The sequence below is a fragment of the Phoxinus phoxinus genome (genome assembly GCF_949152265.1).
Source record: "Phoxinus phoxinus genome assembly, chromosome: 20".
Lineage (NCBI taxonomy): Eukaryota > Metazoa > Chordata > Actinopteri > Cypriniformes > Leuciscidae > Phoxinus > Phoxinus phoxinus.
The window spans coordinates 3,109,074-3,136,710 of NC_136895.1; the positions used below are offsets into that span (position 1 = coordinate 3,109,074).

At 46.6% G+C, this 27,637-nt stretch overlaps 2 protein-coding genes across 5 annotated transcripts in view; both read right to left on the bottom strand.

Moving 5' to 3' along the window:
* Positions 1-13,034, bottom strand: part of tasora (transcription activation suppressor a) — a 57,643-nt gene extending 44,609 nt beyond the window's left edge. Inside the window, exons 1-2 of one of the 2 annotated variants that reach the window (XM_079593623.1) lie at positions 12,645-13,034; positions 3,659-3,804 (exon numbers count right to left, since the gene is read on the bottom strand). In XM_079593623.1, coding sequence (XP_079449749.1) covers positions 3,659-3,804; positions 12,645-12,858 — 360 coding nt within the window. In that variant the 5' untranslated portion in view covers positions 12,859-13,034. The remainder of the gene's footprint in view (positions 1-3,658; positions 3,805-12,644) is intronic. The other variant, XM_079593624.1, reaches the window with a different exon arrangement.
* A 4,310-nt stretch (positions 13,035-17,344) lies between these two features.
* arhgef3 (Rho guanine nucleotide exchange factor (GEF) 3) overlaps positions 17,345-27,637 on the bottom strand; it is a 102,739-nt gene continuing 92,446 nt past the window's right edge. For 2 of the 3 annotated variants that reach the window (XM_079594001.1, XM_079594003.1), the window contains one exon: positions 17,593-18,937. In XM_079594001.1, the coding sequence (XP_079450127.1) occupies positions 18,660-18,937 (278 nt within the window). In that variant the 3' untranslated portion in view covers positions 17,593-18,659. Of the gene's footprint in view, positions 18,938-27,637 lie in introns of all 3 variants that reach the window. The other variant, XM_079594002.1, reaches the window with a different exon arrangement.

Consider the following 27,637-nt stretch of genomic DNA (forward strand, 5'->3'; position numbering starts at 1 on the left):
CTGTCGTGGTGAAGAAAGAGCTGAGCCGCAAGGCAAAGCTCTCGATTTACCGGTCAATCTACGTTCCTACTCTCACCTATGGTCATCAGCTGGGGTCACATGGAGCCCTGTGAAGCTGCCTAAATATGAATTTTAGACTGTCAAGAATGGTCTATATTGGGCACCTGTTAGCTGTCAGTGACCTTTTTTCGCTTTCACATATTTAATCATCATAAATTAGTTCTCATTCAAAAGCTTAAACACTCAAAATTCATTCCGCGAAAACCTTTTTTTAAATTGGTCAGGAAACGGTACTTTAAACCCGTTTAGCGGTCTCAATTTTTCTGATATCAACTTTAAACTTGACATACAACTTGGCTTTGATTTTCTATCTATGCTCAGCTGGTGCACACACACGCATGCATCTCTAACCTGCTGCACAAACACACACGCATGCATGCACCTCTATCCTGCTGCACACACACGCATGCATCTCTAACTGCTGCACACACACGCATGCATCTCTAACCTGCTGCACAAACACACACGCATGCATGCATCTCTATCCTGCTGCACACACACGCATGCATCTCTAACCTGCTGCACAAACACACACGCATGCATCTCTAACTGCTGTACACACACGCATGCATCTCTAACCTGCTGCACAAACACACACGCATGCATCTCTAACCTGCTGCACACACACGACACACGCATACACCTCTAACCTGCTGCACAAACACACACGCATGCACCTCTAACCTGCTGCACACACACACATATGCACCTCTAACCTGCTGCACACACACACGCATGCACCTCTAACCTGCTGCACAAACACACACGCATGCACCTCTAACCTGCTGCACAAACACACACGCATGCATCTCTAACCTGCTGCACACACACACGCATGCACCTCTAACCTGCTGCACACACACACGCATACACCTCTAACCTGCTGCACAAACACACACGCATGCATCTCTAACCTGCTGCACACACACACGCATGCACCTCTAACCTGCTGCACACATACGCATGCACCTCTAACCTGCTGCACACACACACGCATGCACCTCTAACCTGCTGCACACACACACATATGCACCTCTAACCTGCTGCACACACACACGCATGCACCTCTAACCTGCTGCACAAACACACACGCATGCACCTCTAACCTGCTGCACAAACACACACACATGCATCTCTAACCTGCTGCACACACACACGCATGCATCTCTAACCTGCTGCACACACACACGCATGCACCTCTAACCTGCTGCACAAACACACACGCATGCATCTCTAACCTGCTGCACAAACGCACACGCATGCATCTCTAACCTGCTGCACACACACGCATGCACCTCTAACCTGCTGCACAAACACACACATGCATCTCTAACCTGCTGCAGTGCACACACACACGCATGCACCTCTAACCTGCTGCACACACACGCATGCATCTCTAACCTGCTGCACAAACACACACGCATGCATCTCTAACCTGCTGCACACACACGCATGCACCTCTAACCTGCTGCACAAACACACACGCATGCATCTCTAACCTGCTGCACAAACACACACGCATGCACCTCTAACCTGCTGCACACACACACGCATGCACCTCTAACCTGCTGCACACACACACATGCATGCACCTCTAACCTGCTGCACACACACGCATGCATCTCTAACCTGCTGCACACACACGCACGCACCTCTAACCTGCTGCACACACACGCATCTCTAACCTGCTGCACACACGCATGCACCTCTAACCTGCTGCACACACACGCATCTCTAACCTGCTGCACACACACGCACGCATCTCTAACCTGCTGCACACACACGCATCTCTAACCTGCTGCACACACACGCATCTCTAACCTGCTGCACACACACGCACGCACCTCTAACCTGCTGCACACACACGCACCTCTAACCTGCTGCACACACACGCATCTCTAACCTGCTGCACACACACGCATCTCTAACCTGCTGCACACACACGCACGCATCTCTAACCTGCTGCACGCACCTCTAACCTGCTGCACACACACACCTCTAACCTGCTGCACACACACGCATGCACCTCTAACCTGCTGCACACACACGCACCTCTAACCTGCTGCACACACACACACGCATGCACCTCTAACCTGCTGCACACACACGCACCTCTAACCTGCTGCACACACACACACGCATGCACCTCTAACCTGCTGCACACACACGCACGCATCTCTAACCTGCTGCACACACACGCACGCACCTCTAACCTGCTGCACACACACACCTCTAACCTGCTGCACACACACACCTCTAACCTGCTGCACACACACGCACGCACCTCTAACCTGCTGCACACACACGCATCTCTAACCTGCTGCACACATGCATGCACCTCTAACCTGCTGCACACACACGCATGCATCTAACCTGCTGCACACACACGCACGCACCACTAACCTGCTGCACACACACGCATCTCTAACCTGCTGCACACACACGCACGCATCTCTAACCTGCTGCACACACACACACGCATGCACCTCTAACCTGCTGCACACACACGCACCTCTAACCTGCTGCACACACACACACGCATGCACCTCTAACCTGCTGCACACACACGCACGCATCTCTAACCTGCTGCACACACACGCACGCACCTCTAACCTGCTGCACACACACACCTCTAACCTGCTGCACACACACGCATCTCTAACCTGCTGCACACGCACGCATCTCTAACCTGCTGCACACGCACGCATGCACCTCTAACCTGCTGCACGTACACACATCTCTAACCTGCTGCACACACACACACACACCTCTAACCTGTAGCGCACACACACGCATCTCTAACCTGCTGCACACACACGCATACATCTCTAACCTGCTGCACACACCCATGCATCTCTAACCTGCTGGACACACACGCATGCATCTCTAACCTGCTGCACACACCCATGCATCTCTAACCTGCTGCACACACACGCATGCATCTCTAACCTGCTGCACACACACCCATGCATCTCTAACCTGCTGCACACACACGCATCTCTAACCTGCTGCACACACACCCATGCATCTCTAACCTGCTGCACACACACCCATGCATCTCTAACCTGCTGCACACACACCCATGCATCTCTAACCTGCTGCACACACACCCATGCATCTCTAACCTGCTGCACACACACGCATGCATCTCTAACCTGCTGCGCGCACACACATCTCTAACCTGCTGCACACAAGCTTATGTTAGCTGGAAGCAATGAATCTGAACTCCTGGCCTAGCAGAACACCTCGTCTGTTGAGTGTGTGCTATTTCCTTCCTCTTGTTAGGCTGACCTTGAGCGTGAAGCAGAAACACCGCTTGACACTTACAACAGGCTGTGTTTTCTCACCAAATCTTTTATGAATAAAATACATATTAAAATGAATATTTTTATGGAGTAACCGTTTTAAAAAAGCAAAAAGCCCCTTGAAGCCGTGTTTTACAGTGGATTTAGAACAGCTAAGCTCCGCGCCCTGCCTAACAACGCCCCTCAGCTGCTCTAAATCCACTGTAAAACACGGCTTTGCTGGGCTTATTGCTTTATTATACATCATATTAATGAATTGTGGTTAAATATATCCGCATCGAGTGCGTGCTCACGTCTTTCTCCAGTGGGTCGCTGTGCACGAGGCGAGGCTTGGAGTACAGGAACATCCCGGCGGAGGAACAGTCCTTATAGCTGGAGCTGAGGATCTGCTGGATCTCGGAGAACTCCCGGGACTCAACGGACACGTGCTGGAACAGAGCTGCGGACGGGGAACAGAGGCGTCACAACACAACAACAACACACAACACAACTCAACAACACAACACAACTCAACACAACACAACTCAACACAACTCAACACAACACAACACAACAACACAACTCAACACCACAACTCAACACAACAACACAACTCAACACAACACCACAACTCAACACAACAACACAACACACCAACACAACTCAACACAACAACACAACTCAACACAACACAACACAACTCAACACAACAACACAACTCAACACAACAACACAACTCAACACAACAACACAACAACACAACTCAACACAACAACACAACGATTTATCGATTAAATGTATTATCATCAATTAATCGATCGTCGATTAATCGTTGACAACCCTAAACTCAACACAACTCAAGACAACTCAACTGCTCAAGACACATCTGTGGGAAACACGGTCGGTTTAGCTAATGTAACTGTTAGCAGAACACCTCACTGCGTCAATCCTTCACCCTTTGCAGTGGTATTGCAAATCTATCAGGGTTTTTTATTTTATTTACTTGGGTGAACCATAACAGCCATCTTTGCTGCACTTTAGGGGTGCAATGCAAATGTATTAAATAATGTGTTTACCTTAATAAATTAATACAAGAAAACATTTACAAGCAAAATTATTGAAGTGTTCCTGTTCGCAGGAGTGATGAGATAGTTAGCAGATTGTCATCACTCAATGGCTGGTTGTCTAAGTGGTGTACGCAAAATAATATAGAATTCATAGACAATTGGAAAAGTTTTTGGGGCAGACCTGACCTGTTGAAAAGAGATGGTATTCATCCCTCCTGGGATGGTGCTGCTCTTCTCTCTAGTAATATGGCTCATAGTCTTAGAGCTCAAACATGACAATCTGGGGCTCAGGTCAGGAAGCAGACAGACTAGCTAAACCGACTGTCTGCTAGCGGTCTAACATCAGCCAGGTCAGATAAATCCCATCACATAGAGACCCTTTCACCTAGATATCATCATATAGAGACTGTGTCTGTTCCTCGAATTAGGAAATACAAAAAATTTCCAAACCCATCTAAGGGTAAAATTTTTATTGATTTAATTGAGCAATATCTAGTGTAAATGATAAATCTTATAAATGATAATAAGATTTGTACTGGCTACTGTATACAGGCCACCAAACAGACTTAATCAAAGAATTTGCTGACTTTCTATCAGAATTAATATTGCCTGCAGATAAAGTACTAATTGTTGGTGATTTTAATATACATGTAGACAACGAAAAAGATGCATTGGGATTGGCATTTAAAGACATTATTAACTCTATTGGAGTTAGACAACACGTGTCAGGACCGACTCACTGTCGTAATCATACTCTAGATCTAATATTATCACATGGAATAGATGTTGATGCCGTTGAAATTCTGCAGCAGAGCAATGACATCTCAGATCATTATCTAGTCTCATGTAAATTACATTTAGCCAAGGCTGCAAAGCCGACTCCGTGTTATGTTAGACCTATCACTTCTGCCACTAAAGATTGCCATCCATCCATCCATCCATCCATCTTCTTCCGCTTATCCGGGGCCGGGTCGCGGGGGCAGCAGTCTAAGCAGAGATGCCCAGACTTCCCTCTCCCCGGACACTTCCTCTAGCTCTTCCGGGGGGACACCGAGGCATTTCCCAGGCCAGCCGGGAGACATCAGTCTCTCCAGCATGTCCTAGGTCTTCCCCGGGGTCTCTTTCCCGGTGGGATGCTCCCGGAACAAACAACAACAAAACCCCAAGATACTTAAACTCCTCCACTTGAGGCAGGAACTCTCCACCAACCTGAAGTAGGCAAACCACCTTTTTCCGACTGAGGACCATGGCCTCGGATTTGGAGGTGCTGATTCTCATCCCAGCCGCAAACCGTCCTAGTGCATGCTGAAGTTCCTGGTCTGAAGGGGCCAACACGACAACATCATCTGCAAAGAGCAGAGACTAAATCATGTTGTTCCCAAACCAGACACCCTCCGGCCCCTGGCTGCGCCTAAAAATTGTCCATAAAAATTATGAACAGAACTGGCGACAAAGGGCAGCCCTGCCGAAGTCCAACATGCACCGGGAAGAAGTCTGACTTATTGCCGGCAATGCGAACCAAGCTCCTGCTTCAGTCGTACAGGGACCGGACAGCCCTTAGCAAAGGACCCCGGACCCCATACTCCCGGAGCACCCTCCACAGGCCGCCACGAGGGACACAGTTCAAATGCCTTTTCCAAATCTACAAAGCACATGTGGATTGGTTGGGCAAACTCCCATGAACCCTCCAACACCCTAGAGAGGGTATAGAGCTGGTCCAGTGTTCCACGGCCTGGACGAAAACCGCACTGTTCCTCCTGAATCCGAAGTTCTACTATCGGCCGTATTCTCCTCTCCAGTACCCTGGCATAGACTTTCCCAGAGAGGCTGAGAAGTGTGATCCCCTGTAGTTGGAACACACCCTCCAGTCCCCCTTCTTAAAAAGAGGGACCACCACCCCGGTCTGCCATCCCAGAGGCACTGTCCCCGACTGCCACGAGATGCTGCAGAGGCGTGTCAGCCAAGACAGCCCCACAACATCCAGAGACTTGAGGTACTCAGGGTGGATCTCATCCACCCCCAGTGCCTTGCCACTGAGGATTTTCTTGACTACCTCGGTGACTTCAGCTTGGGTGATGGACGAGTCCACCTCTGTACCCTCAGCCTCTGCTTCCTCAATGGAAGACGTGACGGCGGGATTGAGGAGATCCTCAAAGTATTCCTTCCACCGTCCGACGACATCCCCTGTTGAGGTCAACAGCTGCCCACCTCCACTGTAGACTCCTGAGGCGCCGGACGGTTTGCGAGAATCTCTTCGAGGCCAGCCGATAGTCCTTTTCCATGGCCTCACCGAACTCCTCCCAGGCCCGAGTTTTTGGCTCCACAACCACCCGGGCTGCAGTTCGCTTGGCCTGCTGGTACCCGTCAGCTGCCTCAGGAGTCCCACAAGCCAACCAGGCCTGATAGGACTACTCCTTCAGCTTGACGGCATCCTTTACTTCCAGTGTCCACCACAGGGTTCGGGGATTGCCGCCTCGACAGGCACCGGAGACCATAGGGCCACAGCCGCTTCGACAATGGAGGTGGAGAACATGGTCCACTCGGACTCAATATCTCCAGCCTCCCTCGGGATCCGGTCGAAGCTCCGCCGGAGGTGGAGAGTGGTGATCCCACGGGAAGGCGGCCCCATGTCGCTCCTTCGGGCTGAGACCGGCCAGACCCCGTGGGGGGAGGCCCAGCCACCAGGCGCTCGCATACGAGCCCCAACCCCGGGCCTGGCTCCAGGGTGGGGCCCCGGCTGCGCCATACCGGGCGACGTCACGGTCCTCGATTGATTTTTCCTCATAAAGGTTTTTTTTTTTTTTTTTAACCACTCTTAGTCTGACCCGTCGCCTAGCACCTGTTTGCCATGGGAGACCCTACCAGGGGCATATAGCCCCAGACAACATAGCTCCTAGGGTAATTCGGGTACTCAAACCAATCCACCACGTTAAGGTGGCAGTTCAAGGAGAGGCAACTAAAGATTGCTTTATCAATAATCTTCCTAATCAGTTATCATCTCAGCATCCCGGATATCTTAGAAGAACTTTATATTGCAACAGAAACTTTTAACTCTCTCTTTTCCAGCACTTCCAGACGCTTCGTTGCGCTTAAAGAAGATTAAATAAAATAGTCCAATGCCGTGGTACAACGAGCACACTCAGGCCCTTAAGAGAGCAGCCAGAAAAATGGAGCGCAACTGGAAGAAAACCAAACTAGAGGTATTTCGCGTTTCATGGAAGGAGAGCTCGATTGCATACAGAGATGCTTTAAAGGGACAATAAGTATCTTTTTAGGTATTTTATTATCTAAAATCAATATTTTTATTCATAAATGTCCTAAATGGTGTACAGATACCTCTGCCAATTATCTGACTTATCCTTATAAATTAAGAATTTATTATCTTTATATACGTGTAGTAGTAGTAGTAGTAGCCTTTATTGTCACTTAGTCACAAGTACCAGTGAAATTAGCCATCAACCTGTCCATGCACAAACATGCAATATGACAATGGGGTAGACAAGACAGGAAGACAGAGGATTGAGGAAAATAATACAGCATGACATGAGGATAGGTGAGGGAAAAAAGGCAACTCCCAGACTATGCTCCAGTGAGGAGTACAGTCTGGGAACAGGAAAAAAAACACCTCAGCAACATTAGCACATAATCATTACTACGACATGAATCCACAAGACTTGCAACAGGGGAGGTGAGTGGGGGGATGGAGGTCACCCAGCACAGGCAAGCAGCCATCCGGTGCCTCAGTCCGCAGGATGTCATAGCGTTAACACAGCAAGTTGCCATGGAGACAACCTTGATTAGGTCCCAAACAGAGTCAACAATCAGCAGGTGTCTGTGAGAAATGGGGGAAGGAACGCAAGAGCGGCTCACTGCAGTGCTCTTTCGGGGGAGGAGTTGTTCCAACAGCGGCCTTGGCTGAGGCCAGTGCTGGTTGAGGGGGGCCGAAAGCAGATAAGATTGGGATTATTTGGTCTTGGGGCGAGTAGCCGCATTCCTTTGCACGACTACTCTCTTAGTCCATTCTGATCCATCAGCTTTTGCAAAGCCGTGAGCTTCTCCATGTTGTTATCCATAATGCGGTTAATAATAGTGCCAGCCTGAGTGCTGACCGCTCTGCCCACTGCTTCAATCATGCCGGGCAGCATTGTGGGGCTTTGGACAGCTGTCACCGTCTTCTTAATTTCTTGATAAACCAGGTCAATGCCTAATCCAGTCAGCAAAAGACCTGTTATCATGGTTCCGAATATATATAGATATCTTCAATGTCCTCCACGGAAAGAGCCACCAGACACACGACCCGCCACTTCTCCCACGCGTCCATCGTGTAGCCAGCTGCGAACGTTCCGGCAGGGCAGTCAGGTTCCCCCGAACCCAAGCTTCTCGTCAAGAAGATGGTGTCAATTGCGTTGAAAGACCAGTTGATTAAATCCATGATTTTTTGTTTGGAGAGCAGTGCGGAGAGAGTCTCTCAAAGTTAAGACATAAGACTAGACAAGATGAGCGAAGCAGGGAAGGTAAGGGGGAGGAGAGGGAGAGAAAATGCGACCGCCTTCGTTGAGAGCCAGAAGAGAACTCTGGATCACTGGATCATCTGACCAATCCGAGCAGACCAATCACAACAGACTGGAACATCTGACCAATCCGAGCAGACCAATCACAAGAGACTGGATCATCTGACCAATCACAACAGACTGGACCATCTGACCAATCAGAGCAGACCAATCACAAGAGACTGGATCATCTGACCAATCAGAGCAGAGTAAACCAATCACAACAGACTGGGTCATCTGACCAATCAGAGCAAACCAATCACAACAGACTGGATCATCTGACCCATCAGAGCAGAGTAAACCAATCACAATAGACTGGGCCATCTGACCAATCAGAGCAGAGTAAACCAATCACAATAGACTGGGCCATCTAACCAATCAGAGCAAAGAAGACCAATCAGAGCAAAGTAGACCAATCACAACAGACTGAGCCATCTGACCAATCAGAGCAGAGTAAACCAATCACAACAGACTGGGTCATCTGACCAATCAGAGCAAAGAAGACCAATCAGAGCAAAGTAGACCAATCACAACAGACTGAGCCATCTGACCAATCAGAGCAGAGTAAACCAATCACAACAGACTGGGTCATCTGACCAATCAGAGCAGACCAATCAGAGCAGACCAATCACAACAGACTGGGCCATCTGACCAATCAGAGCAGACCAATCACAACAGACTAGATCATCTGACCAATCAGCAGAGCAAACAAATCACAACAGACTGGGTCATCTGACCAATCAGAGCAGACCAATCACAACAGACTGGGCCATCTGACCAATCAGAGCAGACCAATCACAACAGACTGGGTCATCTGACCAATCAGAGCAAACCAATCACAACAGACTGGATCATCTGACCCATCAGAGCAGAGTAAACCAATCACAATAGACTGGGCCATCTGACCAACCAGAGCAGAGTAAACCAATCACAACAGACTGAGTCATCTGACCAATCAGAGCAAACCAATCACAACAGACTGGATCATCTGACCCATCAGAGCAGAGTAAACCAATCACAATAGACTGGGCCATCTGACCAATCAGAGTAGAGTAAACAATTCACAATAGACTGGGCCATCTGACCCATCAGAGCAGAGTAAACCAATCACAACAGACTGGGCCATCTGACCCATCAGAGCAGACCAATCACAACAGACTGGGTCATCTGACCAATCAGAGCAGAGTAAACCAATCACAATAGACTGGGCCATCTGACCAATCAGAGTAGAGTAAACAATTCACAATAGACTGGGCCATCTGACCCATCAGAGCAGAGTAAACCAATCACAACAGACTGGGCCATCTGACCCATCAGAGCAGACCAATCACAACAGACTGGGTCATCTGACCAATCAGAGCAGACCAATCACAACAGACTGGATCATCTGACCAATCAGCAGAGCAGACAAATCACAACAGACTGGGTCATCTGACCAATCAGAGCAAACCAATCACAACAGACTGAGCCATCTGACCAATCAGAGCAGAGTAGACCAATCACAAGAGACTGGACCATCTGACCAATCAGAGCAGAGTAAACCAATCACAACCGACTGGGTCATCTGACCAATCAGAGCAAACCAATCACAACAGACTGGATCATCTGACCAATCAGAGCAGAGTAAACCAATCACAATAGACTGGGCCATCTGACCAATCAGAGCAGAGTAGACCAATCACAACAGACTGAGCAATCTGACCAATCAGTGCAGAGTAAACCAATCACAACCGACTGGGTCATCTGACAAATCAGAGCAAACCAATCACAACAGACTGGATCATCTGACCCATCAGAGCAGAGTAAACCAATCACAACAGACTGAGCCATCTGACCAATCAGAGCAGAGTAGACCAATCACAACAGACTGGGCCATCTGACCAATCAGAGCAGAGTAAACCAATCACAACAGACTGGGTCATCTGACCAATCAGAGCAGAGTAGACCAATCACAACAGACTGGGCCATCTGACCCATCAGAGCAGAGTAAACCAATCACAACAGACTGGGTCATCTGACCAATCAGAGCAGAGTAGACCAATCACAACAGACTGGATCATATGACCAATCAGAGCAGAGTTGTGGAAAGGAGGGATTTAGAGAGTGAATTAGGCCTAACCGTTTTCAGAAATGTAAGTTGTTTTCTTCCCCTTTATGCATGTTGTAGCCTAAATGTATTGTAAGTGAACTCCTAAACAAACTTAGGACCGTTTAAACTAGCACAAGAAGGCACTTTAATATGTGATGCGTGTGATGCTGCCAGAATCTCAGAGTTATCAGTGATCAGCCTCAAATTTCCTGATTGGTGATTAATATTATTGACAATTATTATGTCCAGACTCATCTGTGATGTGCATGATAATAACGTGTGTTAGTTTGGATCACACACGAGCTTGGTAGGAGAATTCTAGAATAACAAGTCATTTATGGCATATTATTGAACAACCGCATCTCGTTCTGCGTGTCATACGGTACGACATTTCTACATCACTGCACACGCTCAGTCTTCGCACATGTTTTTAAGCCTCATTAGTCCGCTATGTCTTCAGTGAACGTAAACAGCGGAGAAAGAAAAGTGTGTATCAGTTAATAATACACAGTAGTTTATTGGATCTGTGCATTTGCTCTTAAAGTGACAGTAATATTCCTGCTGCTTCTGGGTAATGTTAATCAAACAACAGACTCACTGCAAAACACACAATGCTCTTGACTGAATAACTTTAATGAGTATTCATCTATATTTCATTTATACAGTGTCAGTGTTATTTTACATTTGATTAGGCTGCTTTCTTCTTACTCGACCTCATCTGTACGGTTATACCTGAAAAGCACAGTTTGTATCAATTGCATCTTTGCTCTATTGTGTTTATTTGCGCTGTTGCTTGTAGTTTGATTATTTCTTCTAATTTTATTACAGACCGTTTACTCGACTTTAGTAGTGCTTTAAATTTATATTTTATATTTATGTAAATTTTTTATGTGCATTGTTCTGGCATTCCATGTAAAAAATGTACTAGCCAATGGCGACTCGAGCTCCAGTGTGTCTGTAGTGGGTTGAATTTTTTTAAATAGTATTGGTAATAGGCCTATAGTTTGATATACAGTATAACAGTTATATAACATAACTATATAGAATAGTTTACTCAAAAGTACTAAATGTACAAAATTTATTTACTTAAAATCCCTACGCTTATAATGTTTGAAAAGAATCTTTAAATGCATGAATGAAAGTGTTGTATGTGTGAACAGAATATTAAAATGGTTGCACAGAAATCTTTGTATTGTCAAAACAGAATATGAATGAAAACACATTTTTAAGTTTAAATGAAATCCTTGATTCTATTAACTTCTAAAGTAAAATGTTATTTATGTGTCTTTTAATTTATAACACAGAAAGATATGTAGTGGTCCCCACTACAGTGACATACGGGTGTGGCAGAGCAACCTGTTAACGTTACCTGAGAGAGGGTGTGTGTACTGTACACACACACACACATTATAGAAGACTATGTCTAATGGGCTGCTGCACAGGCTCTTCATGTATCCTGTCATGAATCTCTGCTGCACACTAACGCTTGTGCTGCACAGTGCAGATCTATGTTGAGCTCACTACAACTAGACACACAGACTGGGTGTCTTCAGTCCCAGTAACGGGAAAGGAGAAAGAAAGCGGGCCAGCGCACCTCTCTTTTCTCTGCTCTTCCGGGGGATGTGGAAGTTCATTCGCGGCTGCTCTTCGGCTGGTTTCGCGGCCCGTGAGACTCTCTTGAGCTGCTTCTCTTCATCGGGACCGGTCGGGCATCCACACTCTTCCTCCGGGCCGCCATTTTGGCTCCATGAAGGCGCAGCAGGATCGCGCTTTTCTTTGTCGCTGGATTTCCCTCCTCGATGCTCCATGGCTGCTTTATTCACGAGCTCCAGACATGAGTGTGTTCTCCTCGCAGCGCTGAAAGCTGGAGGCAGTGCGGGGTTTCTGTCTGCTGAATGTGCTTCACAACACACATAAACACACACACATGTACATGCCCACTGCAATGTGTGTGTGAGTGTGACCGGATCGCAGCAGCGCCGCCCAGAGGGCTCCATCTGAATTTGAATAAAAACAAAACATACATTAACATAGAGGAGTACACCATACATGTTTAGGGGTAAACGAAAGGGAGAGAAGAAAGAACGAGAAAAGAAAGAAAGAAAGAAAGAAAGAAAGAAAGAAAGAAAGAAAGAAAGAAAGAAAGAAAGAAAGAAAGAAAGAAAGAAAGAAAGAAAGAAAGAAAGAAAGAAAGAAAGAAAGAAAGAAAGAAAGAAAGAAAGGCATTTTACAGAATGTTTTTACCTATTAGCTAAAAAGCGGTGTAGTTTTTACTTTTGGATATTGTTTCTAAATATATGTTAACATCCATTTTTAATTGTTCAAAATCATTCCATTTAGACTTTATGTATATAGTAAGGGGCAAGTATAATAATGAAATCAAATATAAACGAAAGATCGCTCCATCAACACACTCTGAGCGCCTCCTGCAGGTTCAGTGCTGAACTACAGAAATACAGAAAACGGTGCGATTTGAGTCCCTCTGACCTTTTAAAGTGTATTTTACCGATTGGCTCACCAAAATTTATTTTTAAAAGCTTTTTGTATCAATTGAAATGTCTAATAAAGTAAAACAAAAAAAGACATCTTAAAAGATATCTTAATTATCTTGTTTTATCAGTGGACACCGCCTATTTTGTCATGGCCTTCTATGAAAGTGTACTTGGGATATGAATAATAAAATACCATATTTGCCATTCCCATGAATATCTATCTGTGCTTTTTTGCTAGTAATGTTTTTTAATCTAAGTAAATTTATGATTATTCATTAAAATCACATTATTTAGTTCCGTACCTCAGTAATCCCTCAACCCCGTTACACAAATCTCCCATAAAAACAATGAACAGATCCTTATGTGACATCAATAACAGGAAGTGACATCACATAAGTCTTGTGTGTAGACACAGGCAAGTTTCCACCTTCTTTTATAACTATAACTTACTTAGAATTGTGATATTGTGGTTGTCAAGCTCAAAGACTCACACCTACACTTTTATTGATTATTTTTTTAAGTTTATGAATAAGTAATTTAATGTTTGTTGTAATCTTAGTCTGAAATGTTCCGAGCAATAATAATAATTTGATTTTAGTTCAATTTCTGAAGTTAAGCCACATCTTTGATCAAAAATGATGAGGTTGCTGTCACAAAAAGTGCTCGTTTCAGGCTTTAGTATAGCATATGTGTAAAATTATATGTACATTTTACATTTATAATTACTGAATTAGTGTGAGGGACATCTGATTAATAGGAAAATGTTGATTTTGTTACAAATATATTTTATAATCATATTCAGAGAGCTCTCATAGTGTCCATAACGGGGTTGAAGACTAATAGTGCCCATATCTTAAAATAATTACACATAATAATAGGGATTTGATGCCTGAGGTGGGAAAATATGTTTTTCTGGAAGTTAAATATGTAATTAATGTTGTGGGTGTTCAGAATGAATATTGGTAAAAAATCCAAAAATGTGTAAGTGCAAATCATACCGGTTTCGTATAATGTATAACTCGTATAACTCATATACACTGTATAAATTCAAGATAGTATTACTTTAATTTAGAAAAAAAAAAGAAAAAAAAAATATTGTATGTATGAATAGTACATAAAATATTATCTGAAAATGTGTGTGGTGTCTGCAGAACTCAATAACAGTGTCACAGTTGGCCTGACAATTCCCAGAATTTAAACTCGTCATGAAACGAAACTTGCCATAGTCTTTTCTTCTCGATTGACCCTGATTGACAGGTGATCTGACCAATCATATTTCACCATCATCTTTTATGATAGATGCACTTTTATGATGGATAGATGCACTTTTATGATGGATAGATGCACTTTTATGATGGATAGATGCACTTTTATGATGGATAGATGCACTTTTATGATGGATAGATGCACTTTTATGATGGATAGATGCACTTTTATCATGGATAGATGCACTTTTATGATGGATAGATGCACTTTTATGATGGATAGATGCACTTTTATGATGGATAGATGCACTTTTATGATGGATAGATGCACTTTTATGATGTATAGATGCACTTTTATCATGGATAGATGCACTTTTATGATGGATAGATGCACTTTTATCATGGATAGATGCACTTTTATGACGGAAAGATGCACTTTTATGATGGACAGATGCACTTTTATGATGGACAGATGCACTTTTATGATGGACAGATGCACTTTTATGATGGATAGATGCACTTTTATCATGGATAGATGCACTTTTATCATGGATAGATGCACTTTTATGATGGACAGATGCACTTTTATGATGGACAGATGCACTTTTATGATGGACAGATGCACTTTTATGATGGATAGATGCACTTTTATCATGGATAGATGCACTTTTATGATTGACAGATGCACTTTTATCATGGATAGATGCACTTTTATGATGGACAGATGCACTTATGATGGATAGATGCACTTTTATGATGGATAGATGCACTTTTATGATGGATAGATGCACTTTTATCATGGATAGATGCACTTTTATGATGGATAGATGCACTTTTATCATGGATAGATGCACTTTTATGATGGACAGATGCACTTTTATGATGGATAGATGCACTTTTATCATGGATAGATGCACTTTTATGATGGACAGATGCACTTTTATGATGGATAGATGCACTTTTATGATGGATAGATGCACTTTTATGATGGACAGATGCACTTTTATCATGGATAGATGCACTTTTATGATGGACAGATGCACTTATGATGGATAGATGCACTTTTATGATGGATAGATGCACTTTTATGATGGATAGATGCACTTTTATCATGGATAGATGCACTTTTATCATGGATAGATGCACTTTTATGATGGATAGATGCACTTTTATCATGGATAGATGCACTTTTATGATGGATAGATGCACTTTTATCATGGATAGATGCACTTTTATCATGGATAGATGCACTTTTATCATGGATAGATGCACTGTTATGAGGTTCAATCTGTTGGCTGCAATCCACTGCCATTATAAAGCTGGGAAGAGCAGGACATTTGTTAATATATCTCTGATTGTGTTCGTCTGAAGGAAGAAAGTCATATACACTTGGATGACTTCAGGGTGAGTAAATCATGGGCTAATTTTCATTGTAACGTGAACTACTCCTTTAATATGAACTTCCATCAATGGTTTTACCTTTAAAATGAATGTAGACTAAGAAAAAAAACTTAAGCTCTCAAAGTAAACTGAATAATAAATCTGTGCATAAACATCATGGAAGTGTTTCAACGAGAGGCAGATGCTATAGAGAACTGCTACTGCCGTTCATCTGCCGTGTGCTATTGTTCTCCAGACTCATGAGTGTGTGTAATTATCCGGACACACACACACGAGGCTGATGAGCATGTGTGTGAGGGTGTGTACGTGTCAGGGGGAGGCAGACTGAAACACACCGGAGATCAGTGTGTCCTTCAGGGATATCAGACAGATGTCATGATATTGCATCATCATCATCAACAGAAGAAGAAGAAGCTCTCGCTGATCTGGCCTGAGCAAAACATGCAAGTACACACTGACAATCTTTCAATCACAAAATAAAGGTGTTCACCATTAACTCTGCACTGAGATATGTTTAACACACTGCTGTTCACACGTTTGGGGTCAGTATGATTTTCCTTTTAAAGAAATAAAATACATTTATTCAGCAAGACTTTAAATTGATCAAAAGTGACAGTGAAGATGTTTGCACGGTATATTTATATAAATCAATAAATGCTGTTCCTTTTAACTGTCCATTCATCAAAGAATCCCCTTTTTCCATAAAAATATGAAGCAGCACAACTATTTTTAACATTGATAATAATTAGAAATTATTATCAATTTTGTTCTTGAACAAAATTAGGATCGCGTGATTTACAGCAGTAATGATGATGAAAATTCAGCTTTGCCATCCAAGGAATAAAGGACATTTTAAAATATAGTACAATAGAAAAACAAATATTTTAAATGGTAACGTGTCACAATATTAATGTTTATACTGTCACTTTGATGAAATAAAGGCAGAAGAGACTCTTTTAAAACCAGTTCAATAATATTAAAGACCACAAACATTTGATAATCATGTGCAGTCGAATGGGGGGGGGGGGGGGGGGGGGGTGTACCTAAAATGAACATGATGTTAGCTAATCTTACAACTGTATATTTCTGACATATGGAGATTTTCTGTTTTGAAACGATATGCCCTGTGAAAAGCACTACACAAAGAAATGTGAACTGAATTGATACTTTGAAAGGTTGAATCTTGATGGTACTTGATCTCGAAGTAACCATGTTTTGAACATTGGTTCCCTGCGGTCCTCATTATGAGCGTGTGATACACTGCACTACAGGGACTCATTATTTTCCTCGGTGTAAAGATGATAAACATTCAAAACTCAAACATTCACATCAAAATATTTCCTAAAGCGCTTCAGAGCTTCACAAACAACATACACTCATCTCAAACAACGACACAAACACTTTTTCAAACTAATTTAAAATGATTACAGACGATATCTAAAAGCAATATCTAAATGTTTATTTGATTTTCTTCACACTGTCCATCAATCGAAGTCTCCCGATGAGGAAACCCCACCTGAGCGTCCCGCTCTTCCTCATCCCCAGAACACACACTCCTAAACCACATCCAATCCATTCCCTTTAATCCAACAACAACCACAACAGTAAACCAGGTGAAAAACAAATGATAAATAAACATCTTACATCATACAGTTCAATACAATACTTGAGGGAAAATGAATGTAAAAGAAACAGAATTAAATACTTTTTTGGATAAACTGAACGTTGCACATCTGACAACATGAGTAAACCTGAACCCGGTTGAAAGCACCAAACACGTGTGGGCAAAGCTGGTCTTTACAGCGCAGGTTTCGGCGCACACAAACACTCTGAGATAGATTTAGCGGATCTGCATGGCACAAGACACCTTTACTTCAGTTTATGCTACATTGTAGTCCAACAGAATACTTGCTAAAGAAGAACGCATGTGTAAAAACGACATTTCTGCCACAATGTCAATCACAGGCTCAGGAAATAACCCTGAATAAAGCGGTCTCCACTGCCGTACAGTTCAGAACTGAGCTACTTTATAAATCAAAGTGCTTTAGAAAATAAACTGCAGTTCTTCAATACAAGTAATAATGTGGATCGCAAGACAACAGCAGTTTCTGGCTCTGACATCGATGTACAAACGCTTTAATCATACAGTGCTGTGACATATGAGATGAGTGTGTGTAATATACAATCCTTCTTCAGAGCGAAAACATTCGACTGGTCATCTTTAATTGGTGATCACTGAATGAACATCTCACCCAGTGTGACTGTTGCTGCACAGACAGTAGTGCGCTCTACTGTAAACCGGCCCAGTGTCACGGCAGAAAGCTCATCCTTGTTGATTTTCAGTGGACAAAACAACAGCACAGTGAAAGAAAGGCACAAGTATAACATATAAGTTGAGGAACATTGAGAAACAAAGGTAGTGTCAATTCCAGAGAAGTGCTTGTCCCGTAACACAATACTGAAGAGGATCGCTGGTTAAGCAGAACTGAAGTTTATGTGGTTCACGCTCGATTACGTGTTTCCGTCAGTGCTCAGATCCAGGCTAGCCTCAGTGTCCATCATGCTGCAGTCCACACCGCCTGCAGGGGGCGCACACCGCCACACACCGCCTGCAGGGGGCGCACACCGCCACACACCGCCTGCAGGGGGCGCACACCGCCGCACTCCTGCTTCTTTGGCCTGGCGGATGCAGTTGAGCCACTGCTGTTTGTTGAAGGCGTCGCTGGCCTGGAACGCGTGCGACTGCAGGGTTCCTCCGCTACGAAACACCACCCGGAAAAAGTTCTTGGCTGGACGAGGAAAAACAGAGTTTGACATGTTTATGGCAGGCGTGGATGGCTTTTCACAATTTTTTTATACACTACCAGTCAAAAGGTTATGATCGGTAAGATTTTTAATGTTTGTAAAAGTAGTGTCATCTGCTCACCAAGGCTGATTAAAAATACCAAAAAAACTGAAATATTATTACAATTTAAAACAGCAGTTTTCTATGTGAATATATAGTAAAGTGTAATTTATTCCTGTGATCAAAGCTGAATTTTCAGCATCATTACTCCAGTCTTCAGTGTCACATGATCCTTCAGAAATCAGTATAATATGATGATTTACTGCTCAAGAAATATTTATCATTATTATCAATGTTGAAAACAGTTATTTACATTTTTATTTCAGGATTCTTAGATGAATAGAAAGTTAAAAATAGAAAGCTATTGTAACATTAAACACTACTGTTCAAAAGTTTGGGGTCAGTACGTTTTTTTTTTTTGGTAGGACATAAATAAAATAAACGTCTCAGGTTACGCATGTAACCCTGGTTCCCTGAGAGGGAACGAGACGCTACGTCGAGATGCGGTGGGAATGCCCTGCGTGATTGTGTCGTGAAGCAAGTGTATAATCAGTCCAATGGAAAGACGAGACGTCATAGGTGGGTGACGTCATCGACCAGGAAGCTATAAAGCACACCTGAAAACAGACCGTGACAGCTTCTGAAAAACAAAAGCAAATCGATCACAGGCATGCAGGCAGTATGGCAAGGCGACGCAGCGTCTCGTTCCCTCTCAGGGAACCAGGGTTACATACGTAACCTGAGACGTTCCCTTTCAAGGGAACCTGAGCTGCGTCGAGACGCGGTGAGAACCCTATATGGCCATGTGACAAATGCCTGTTCTGTGTGAAGCCAATGCGCACACTAAGAAGCAAGCACCCTAGACCCTGGAGTGGAGCCAAGATCCAAGTAATAAAATCTATCAAATGTATGCGGTGAGGACCAGCCTGCTGCATCATGGAGGGAAACCCCCGATAATAAAGCCTTAGAGGCAGCCATACTCCTCGTAGAATGGGCCCGGACAGCCAAAGGTGAAGGCTGTCCGGCCGCTTCATAAGCAAGTGAGAAAGCCTCAACTACTCACTTGCTCATTATCTGTTTAGATGCAGGGCAACCTATCTTAGGTAACTCAAAGCAGACAAATAATTGCTCTTATATACGCCACAGAACAGCTCTGTGGACATAAGCATCCAAAGCCTGGACAGGGCATAACAGATTAAGTTTTTCCTGATCTGGTGTATTAAGGTGGAGGACAGAAGGCCTGCAGCACAAATGACCCGCAAATTTAGTAGGGACCTAGGAATACAACCCGGCCTGGGGTGAAGACAGACTATCACCATACCAGGTGCAAATCCAAGTACGTGCAGGCCTCAGCCTCATGTACCACGGAAAAGACGAAATAAGGATCTCTCCTCAGAGATAACCCAGCAAAGAAACATTCATTGCAGAAATCAAGTATTGTACCATCAGGGCAGATAGCAATATTCAGAAGGCGTTCTCCGCACCAGGCAGAGAACAGTTTCCATTTCAATACATATTCAGTCTTCTCGTGGAGGGAGCTCTAGACTGGAGTATGGTCTCCACGACCTCAGTCGAGAGACCTGAATCTATGAGCTGGGCCCCCTCAGAGGCCGAGCCCACAGTACCCATAACTCCGGAAGGGTAACTCCCAGGAGCAAAGATATCGGGAAATGCGTACAGGTGTAGCCTCGACCACACCTAATACATCACATCCAGTCCAAGCAGAGCTGGATGCGTCAGGGAGAACCATATAGGGCAATGCGTTGTATTAAACGATGTGAAAGGTAGACTTCCATCTTCTTCCGCTTATCCGGGGCCGGGTCACGGGGGCAGCAGTCTAAGCAGAGATGCCCAGACTTCCCTCTCCCTAGCCACTTCCTCTAGCTCTTCCGGGGGGACACCGAGGCGTTCCCAGGCCAGCCGGGAGACATAGTCTCTCCAGCGTGTCCTAGGTCTTCCCCGGGGTCTCCTCCCGGTGGGACGCACCCGGAACACCTTTCCGGGAAGGCGTCCAGGAGGCATCCGGAACAGATGCCCGAGCCACCTTAGCTGACCCCTCTCGATGTGGAGGAGAAGCGGCTCTACTCTGAGCTCCTCCCGAGTGACCGAGCTTCTCACCCTATCTCTAAGGGATCGCCCAGCCACCCTGCGGAGAAAGCTCATTTCGGCCGCCTGAATCCGGGATCTTGTCCTTTCGGTCAAGACCCAAAGCTCATGACCATAGGTGAGAGTAGGAACGTAGATTGACCAGTAAATTGAGAGCTTCGCCTTGCGGCTCAGCTCTTTCTTCACCACGACAGACCGAAACATCGACCGCATTACTGCAGAAGCTGCACCGATCCGTCTGTCAATCTCCCATTCCATCCTTGCCTCACTCATGAACAAAACCCCAAGATATCTCCACAAACAACTCCTCCACTTGAGGCAGGAACTCTCCACCAACCTGAAGTAGGCAAGCCACCTTTTTACGACCGAGGACCATGGCCTCGGATTTGGAGGTGCTGATTCTCATCCCAGCCACTTCACACTCGGCTGCAAACCGTCCTAGTGCATGCTGAAGTTCCTGGTCTGAAGGGGCCAACACGACAACATCATCTGCAAAGAGCAAAGACGAAATCGTGTTGTTCCCAAACCCGACACCCTCCGGCTGCGCCTAGAAATTCTGTCCATAAAAATTATGAACAGAACCGGCAACAAAGGGCAGCCTTGCCGGAGTCCAACATGCACCGGGAAGAACTCTGACTTACTGCCGGCAATGCGAACCAAGCTCCTGCTTCAGTCGTACAGGGACCGGACAGCCCTTAGCAAAGGACCCCGGACCCCATACTCCCTGAGCACCCTCCACAGGCTGCCACGAGGGACACAGTCGAAAGCCTTCTCCAAATCTACAAAGCACATGTGGATCCCTGTAGAGGGTATAGAGTTGGTCCAGTGTTCCACGGCCCGGACGAAAACCGCACTGTTCCTCCTGAATCCGAGGTTCTACTATCGGCCGTATTCTCCTCTCCAGTACCCTGGCATACTTTCCCAGGGAGGCTGAGAAGTGTGATCCCCCTGTAGTTGGAACACACCCTCCGGTCCCCCTTCTTAAAAAGAGGGACCACCACCCCGGTCTGCCATCCCAGAGGCACTGTCTCCGACCGCCACGAGATGCTGCAGAGGCGTGTCAGCCAAGACAGCCCCACAACATCCAGAGACTTGAGGTACTCAGGGCGGATCTCATCCACCCCCGGTGCCTTGCCACGAGGAGTTTCTTGACTACCTCGGTGACTTCAGCTTGGGTGATGAACGAGTCCACCTTTGAGCCCTCAGCCTCTGCTTCCGTGACGTGACGGCGGGATTGAGGAGATCCTAGAAGTATTCCTTCCACCGTCCGACGACATCCCCAGTTGAGGTCAACAGCTGCCCACCTCCACTGTAGACAGCGGTGGTGGGGCACTGCTACCCTCTCCTGAGGCACCAGACGGTTTGCCAGAATCTCTCCGAGGCCAGCCGATAGTACTTTTCCATGGCCTCACCGAACTCCTCCCAGGCCCGAGTTCTTGCCTCCACAACCACCGGGGCTGCAGTTCGCTTGGCCTGCCGGTACCCCTCAGCTGCCTCAGGAGTCCCACAAGCCAACCAGGCCCGATAGGACTCCTCCTTCAGCTTGACGGCGTCCTTTACTTCCGGTATCCACCACCGGGTTCGGGGATTGCCGCCTCGACAGGCACCGGAGACCTTACAGCCACAGCTCCGAACGGCCGCTTTGACAATGGAGGTGGAGAACATGGTCCACTCGGACTCAATATCTCCAGCCTCCCTCGGGATCCGGTCGAAGCTCTGCCGGAGGTGGGAGTTGAAGATCTCTCTGACAGGAGACTCAGCCAAACATTCCCAGCAGAACCTTACAGTACGCTTGGGTCTGCCGAGTCTGTCCAGCTTCCTCCCCCGCCATCGAATCCAACTCACCACCAGGTGGTAATCAGTTGACAGCTCCGCCCCTCTCTTTACCCGAGTGTCCAAGACATACGGCCGCAGGTCAGATGAAACGACCACAAAGTCGATCATCGACCTACGGCCTAGGGTGTCCAGGTAGACTTGAGTTTTGACCGAAGTTCTCCCAAAGAAGCTCCACCACCTCGGGGTGAAGTCTCCATTCCCCGGGCCTCAGCCCCTGCCTCAACAGGATATCTGCTCTGATATACGAGACCATCAGTGTGTTGTCCGGAAGGACAGGCACATGGTAACCTCTCGGGTCTGACAGGAAGTATTGAATTTCTCAGAATACCGCCATCACTTCTAACCCTGATGTGGTCTTTTGGTACAATTATGTACCAAAAGATAGTCCTGCCAAAGACCCTTCGCCAAGCGACCACTCATGATCACCCCCCACTCGTGAGGGAAGCATCCGTCGATAGCATTATGCATCAACAAGAAGCCCCCAACACTGGCCTGGGCGAGGAACCAAGGTTCTTCCACATGACCGAGGCACTTAGGCATAGCCGTGTGACCTTTATCATGCGAAAACGGATTTCCCCTCGGAGAAAACCCCTCCCCTCATGTACAGAAGGCCAAAAGTAATTACGTTGGACGCAGCTGCCATGAGACCCAACAGTCTGAAACTGTTCCACAGTGAGTGACTGGCCTAGTTTTACCCCATTTACGGCGAATCGTTGTCGAAACCCATAACACATCCAGAAAAGTGGTCCTCTGAGCTGGGAGGAGCACACTCTTCTTGGCGTTGAGTCACAACCCCAACATCTTTAAATGAGACAGGACGACATCTCGATGCCGAACTGCCATCTGCTCAGATTGAGCTAGGATCAACCAATCGTCGATAGTATAATACGCGAATGCCCTGGAGTCTCAGAGGAGCCAGAGCTGCATCCACACATACAGTAAAGGTACAGGGTGATCAACCTAGGCCGAATGGAAGAACTCGATACTGGTATGCTTCGCCCCCGATAGCAAACCTCAGGAACCTCCTGTGATGAGGATGGATAGATAAGCGTCCTTCAAGTCTATTGTGACAAACCGGTCCTCGGGCTGAATCTGTGACACAATCATATTAGCGTAAGCATACTTGGAACTTGAGATTCTGAAACCTGCTGTTTAATTGACGCAGATCTAGAAAAGGACGCAACCACTCATCCTCTTTCGGAACAATGAAGTAACGGCTGAAAAACCCTGACTGTCTGCTGGGAGGAGGAACCCCTTCTATAGCTCCTTTTGCAGAAGTGTCAGTACTTCCTGCTCCATAACCAGAGCCTGCTCGGGGTCCACCACTGTGGGGAGGACCCCTAGAAATCTGTGCGGACGAGAACCTAATTCTGAAAACCCTTTTCTATAGTGTGCAGGACCCACTGAGAAATATGTGGCAGTAGACCCTCCTCTGAGGATCGTATGGTGACGCTGACACCTCGGTGTCCTGAAGCGGCTAACCGGCAGGGAACAACCGAACTGGCAGCGTTACGACCCTCCTCAGAGAGTCGTACCCCAGAGGGCGCCGAGGAGAAACGATTTCTCAAAACCGTCCCTACCCCAGAGGGGACCACCCTCAGAAGCATGCAGCCTCAGCGTCAGGGCTTCTTCTTCCAAGCTATTTTAGAGATAAAACAGTTCTCAGATCTTGCACATAACTAACTGGCTAGACTACGACCGCCACCCAGGTCCCCTCGATTGTGGATGAGCCCGAATGGCGACGCACTGTTTTGCAGCACTTTATGCTGCAAGGAGCTTTAGTAGGCTGAGACTGCTCCCGCCCAGAGGTCTCAGGAACATTAGATCGGTGAGGAAGAAACCTCTGGAACGCCACTGAATAGTTTATTTCTTCGTTTTTTTGAAAGCGAAGCGTCCAGAAGAACAGACATATTTTACCTTTATTTTTCTTTACATCAGAAAAGCTATATATATATATATCACTCTGTGGCCACCAGCAGGAAACCAAACCAGACCCTCTTCAGGGGACGCCGAGAAGTAACGATTTCTCGAAACCGTCCCTATAGTTTATTTGTTGCGCGACGCAATTCTCGAATGGCGTCAGTGCTTACATCCTCACGTTCATCTATGTCCTTATATTTACCCACCAGCGCTGCCTAATAATATTTATTTATTATTTATGATGGCTGGTGGGTAACGTCGGGGTAATGATGACGCCGACTCAGGAGAGAGATAGCTTGCAAGCGTCTCTTTAACCTGAGGCTTTGTCATACCATGATATTAAATACCCATAACATTACTATAGTAGAAGTTTGGGGATTAAACACATAAAATAGAAACCGGTTTATTCCACGATCTCAACACCTCAGTGTGGACCCAAAGCTCATGACCATAGGTGAGAGTAGGAACGTAGATTGACCAGTAAATTGAGAGCTTCGCCTTGCGGCTCAGCTCTTTCTTCACCACGACAGACCGAAACATCGACCGCATTACTGCAGAAGCTGCACCGATCCGTCTGTCAATCTCCCATTCCATCCTTGCCTCACTCATGAACAAAACCCCAAGATATCTCCACAAACAACTCCTCCACTTGAGGCAGGAACTCTCCACCAACCTGAAGTAGGCAAGCCACCTTTTTACGACCGAGGACCATGGCCTCGGATTTGGAGGTGCTGATTCTCATCCCAGCCACTTCACACTCGGCTGCAAACCGTCCTAGTGCATGCTGAAGTTCCTGGTCTGAAGGGGCCAACACGACAACATCATCTGCAAAGAGCAAAGACGAAATCGTGTTGTTCCCAAACCCGACACCCTCCGGCTGCGCCTAGAAATTCTGTCCATAAAAATTATGAACAGAACCGGCAACAAAGGGCAGCCTTGCCGGAGTCCAACATGCACCGGGAAGAACTCTGACTTACTGCCGGCAATGCGAACCAAGCTCCTGCTTCAGTCGTACAGGGACCGGACAGCCCTTAGCAAAGGACCCCGGACCCCATACTCCCTGAGCACCCTCCACAGGCTGCCACGAGGGACACAGTCGAAAGCCTTCTCCAAATCTACAAAGCACATGTGGATCCCTGTAGAGGGTATAGAGTTGGTCCAGTGTTCCACGGCCCGGACGAAAACCGCACTGTTCCTCCTGAATCCGAGGTTCTACTATCGGCCGTATTCTCCTCTCCAGTACCCTGGCATACTTTCCCAGGGAGGCTGAGAAGTGTGATCCCCCTGTAGTTGGAACACACCCTCCGGTCCCCCTTCTTAAAAAGAGGGACCACCACCCCGGTCTGCCATCCCAGAGGCACTGTCTCCGACCGCCACGAGATGCTGCAGAGGCGTGTCAGCCAAGACAGCCCCACAACATCCAGAGACTTGAGGTACTCAGGGCGGATCTCATCCACCCCCGGTGCCTTGCCACGAGGAGTTTCTTGACTACCTCGGTGACTTCAGCTTGGGTGATGAACGAGTCCACCTTTGAGCCCTCAGCCTCTGCTTCCGTGACGTGACGGCGGGATTGAGGAGATCCTAGAAGTATTCCTTCCACCGTCCGACGACATCCCCAGTTGAGGTCAACAGCTGCCCACCTCCACTGTAGACAGCGGTGGTGGGGCACTGCTACCCTCTCCTGAGGCACCAGACGGTTTGCCAGAATCTCTCCGAGGCCAGCCGATAGTACTTTTCCATGGCCTCACCGAACTCCTCCCAGGCCCGAGTTCTTGCCTCCACAACCACCGGGGCTGCAGTTCGCTTGGCCTGCCGGTACCCCTCAGCTGCCTCAGGAGTCCCACAAGCCAACCAGGCCCGATAGGACTCCTCCTTCAGCTTGACGGCGTCCTTTACTTCCGGTATCCACCACCGGGTTCGGGGATTGCCGCCTCGACAGGCACCGGAGACCTTACAGCCACAGCTCCGAACGGCCGCTTTGACAATGGAGGTGGAGAACATGGTCCACTCGGACTCAATATCTCCAGCCTCCCTCGGGATCCGGTCGAAGCTCTGCCGGAGGTGGGAGTTGAAGATCTCTCTGACAGGAGACTCAGCCAAACATTCCCAGCAGAACCTTACAGTACGCTTGGGTCTGCCGAGTCTGTCCAGCTTCCTCCCCCGCCATCGAATCCAACTCACCACCAGGTGGTAATCAGTTGACAGCTCCGCCCCTCTCTTTACCCGAGTGTCCAAGACATACGGCCGCAGGTCAGATGAAACGACCACAAAGTCGATCATCGACCTACGGCCTAGGGTGTCCAGGTAGACTTGAGTTTTGACCGAAGTTCTCCCAAAGAAGCTCCACCACCTCGGGGTGAAGTCTCCATTCCCCGGGCCTCAGCCCCTGCCTCAACAGGATATCTGCTCTGATATACGAGACCATCAGTGTGTTGTCCGGAAGGACAGGCACATGGTAACCTCTCGGGTCTGACAGGAAGTATTGAATTTCTCAGAATACCGCCATCACTTCTAACCCTGATGTGGTCTTTTGGTACAATTATGTACCAAAAGATAGTCCTGCCAAAGACCCTTCGCCAAGCGACCACTCATGATCACCCCCCACTCGTGAGGGAAGCATCCGTCGATAGCATTATGCATCAACAAGAAGCCCCCAACACTGGCCTGGGCGAGGAACCAAGGTTCTTCCACATGACCGAGGCACTTAGGCATAGCCGTGTGACCTTTATCATGCGAAAACGGATTTCCCCTCGGAGAAAACCCCTCCCCTCATGTACAGAAG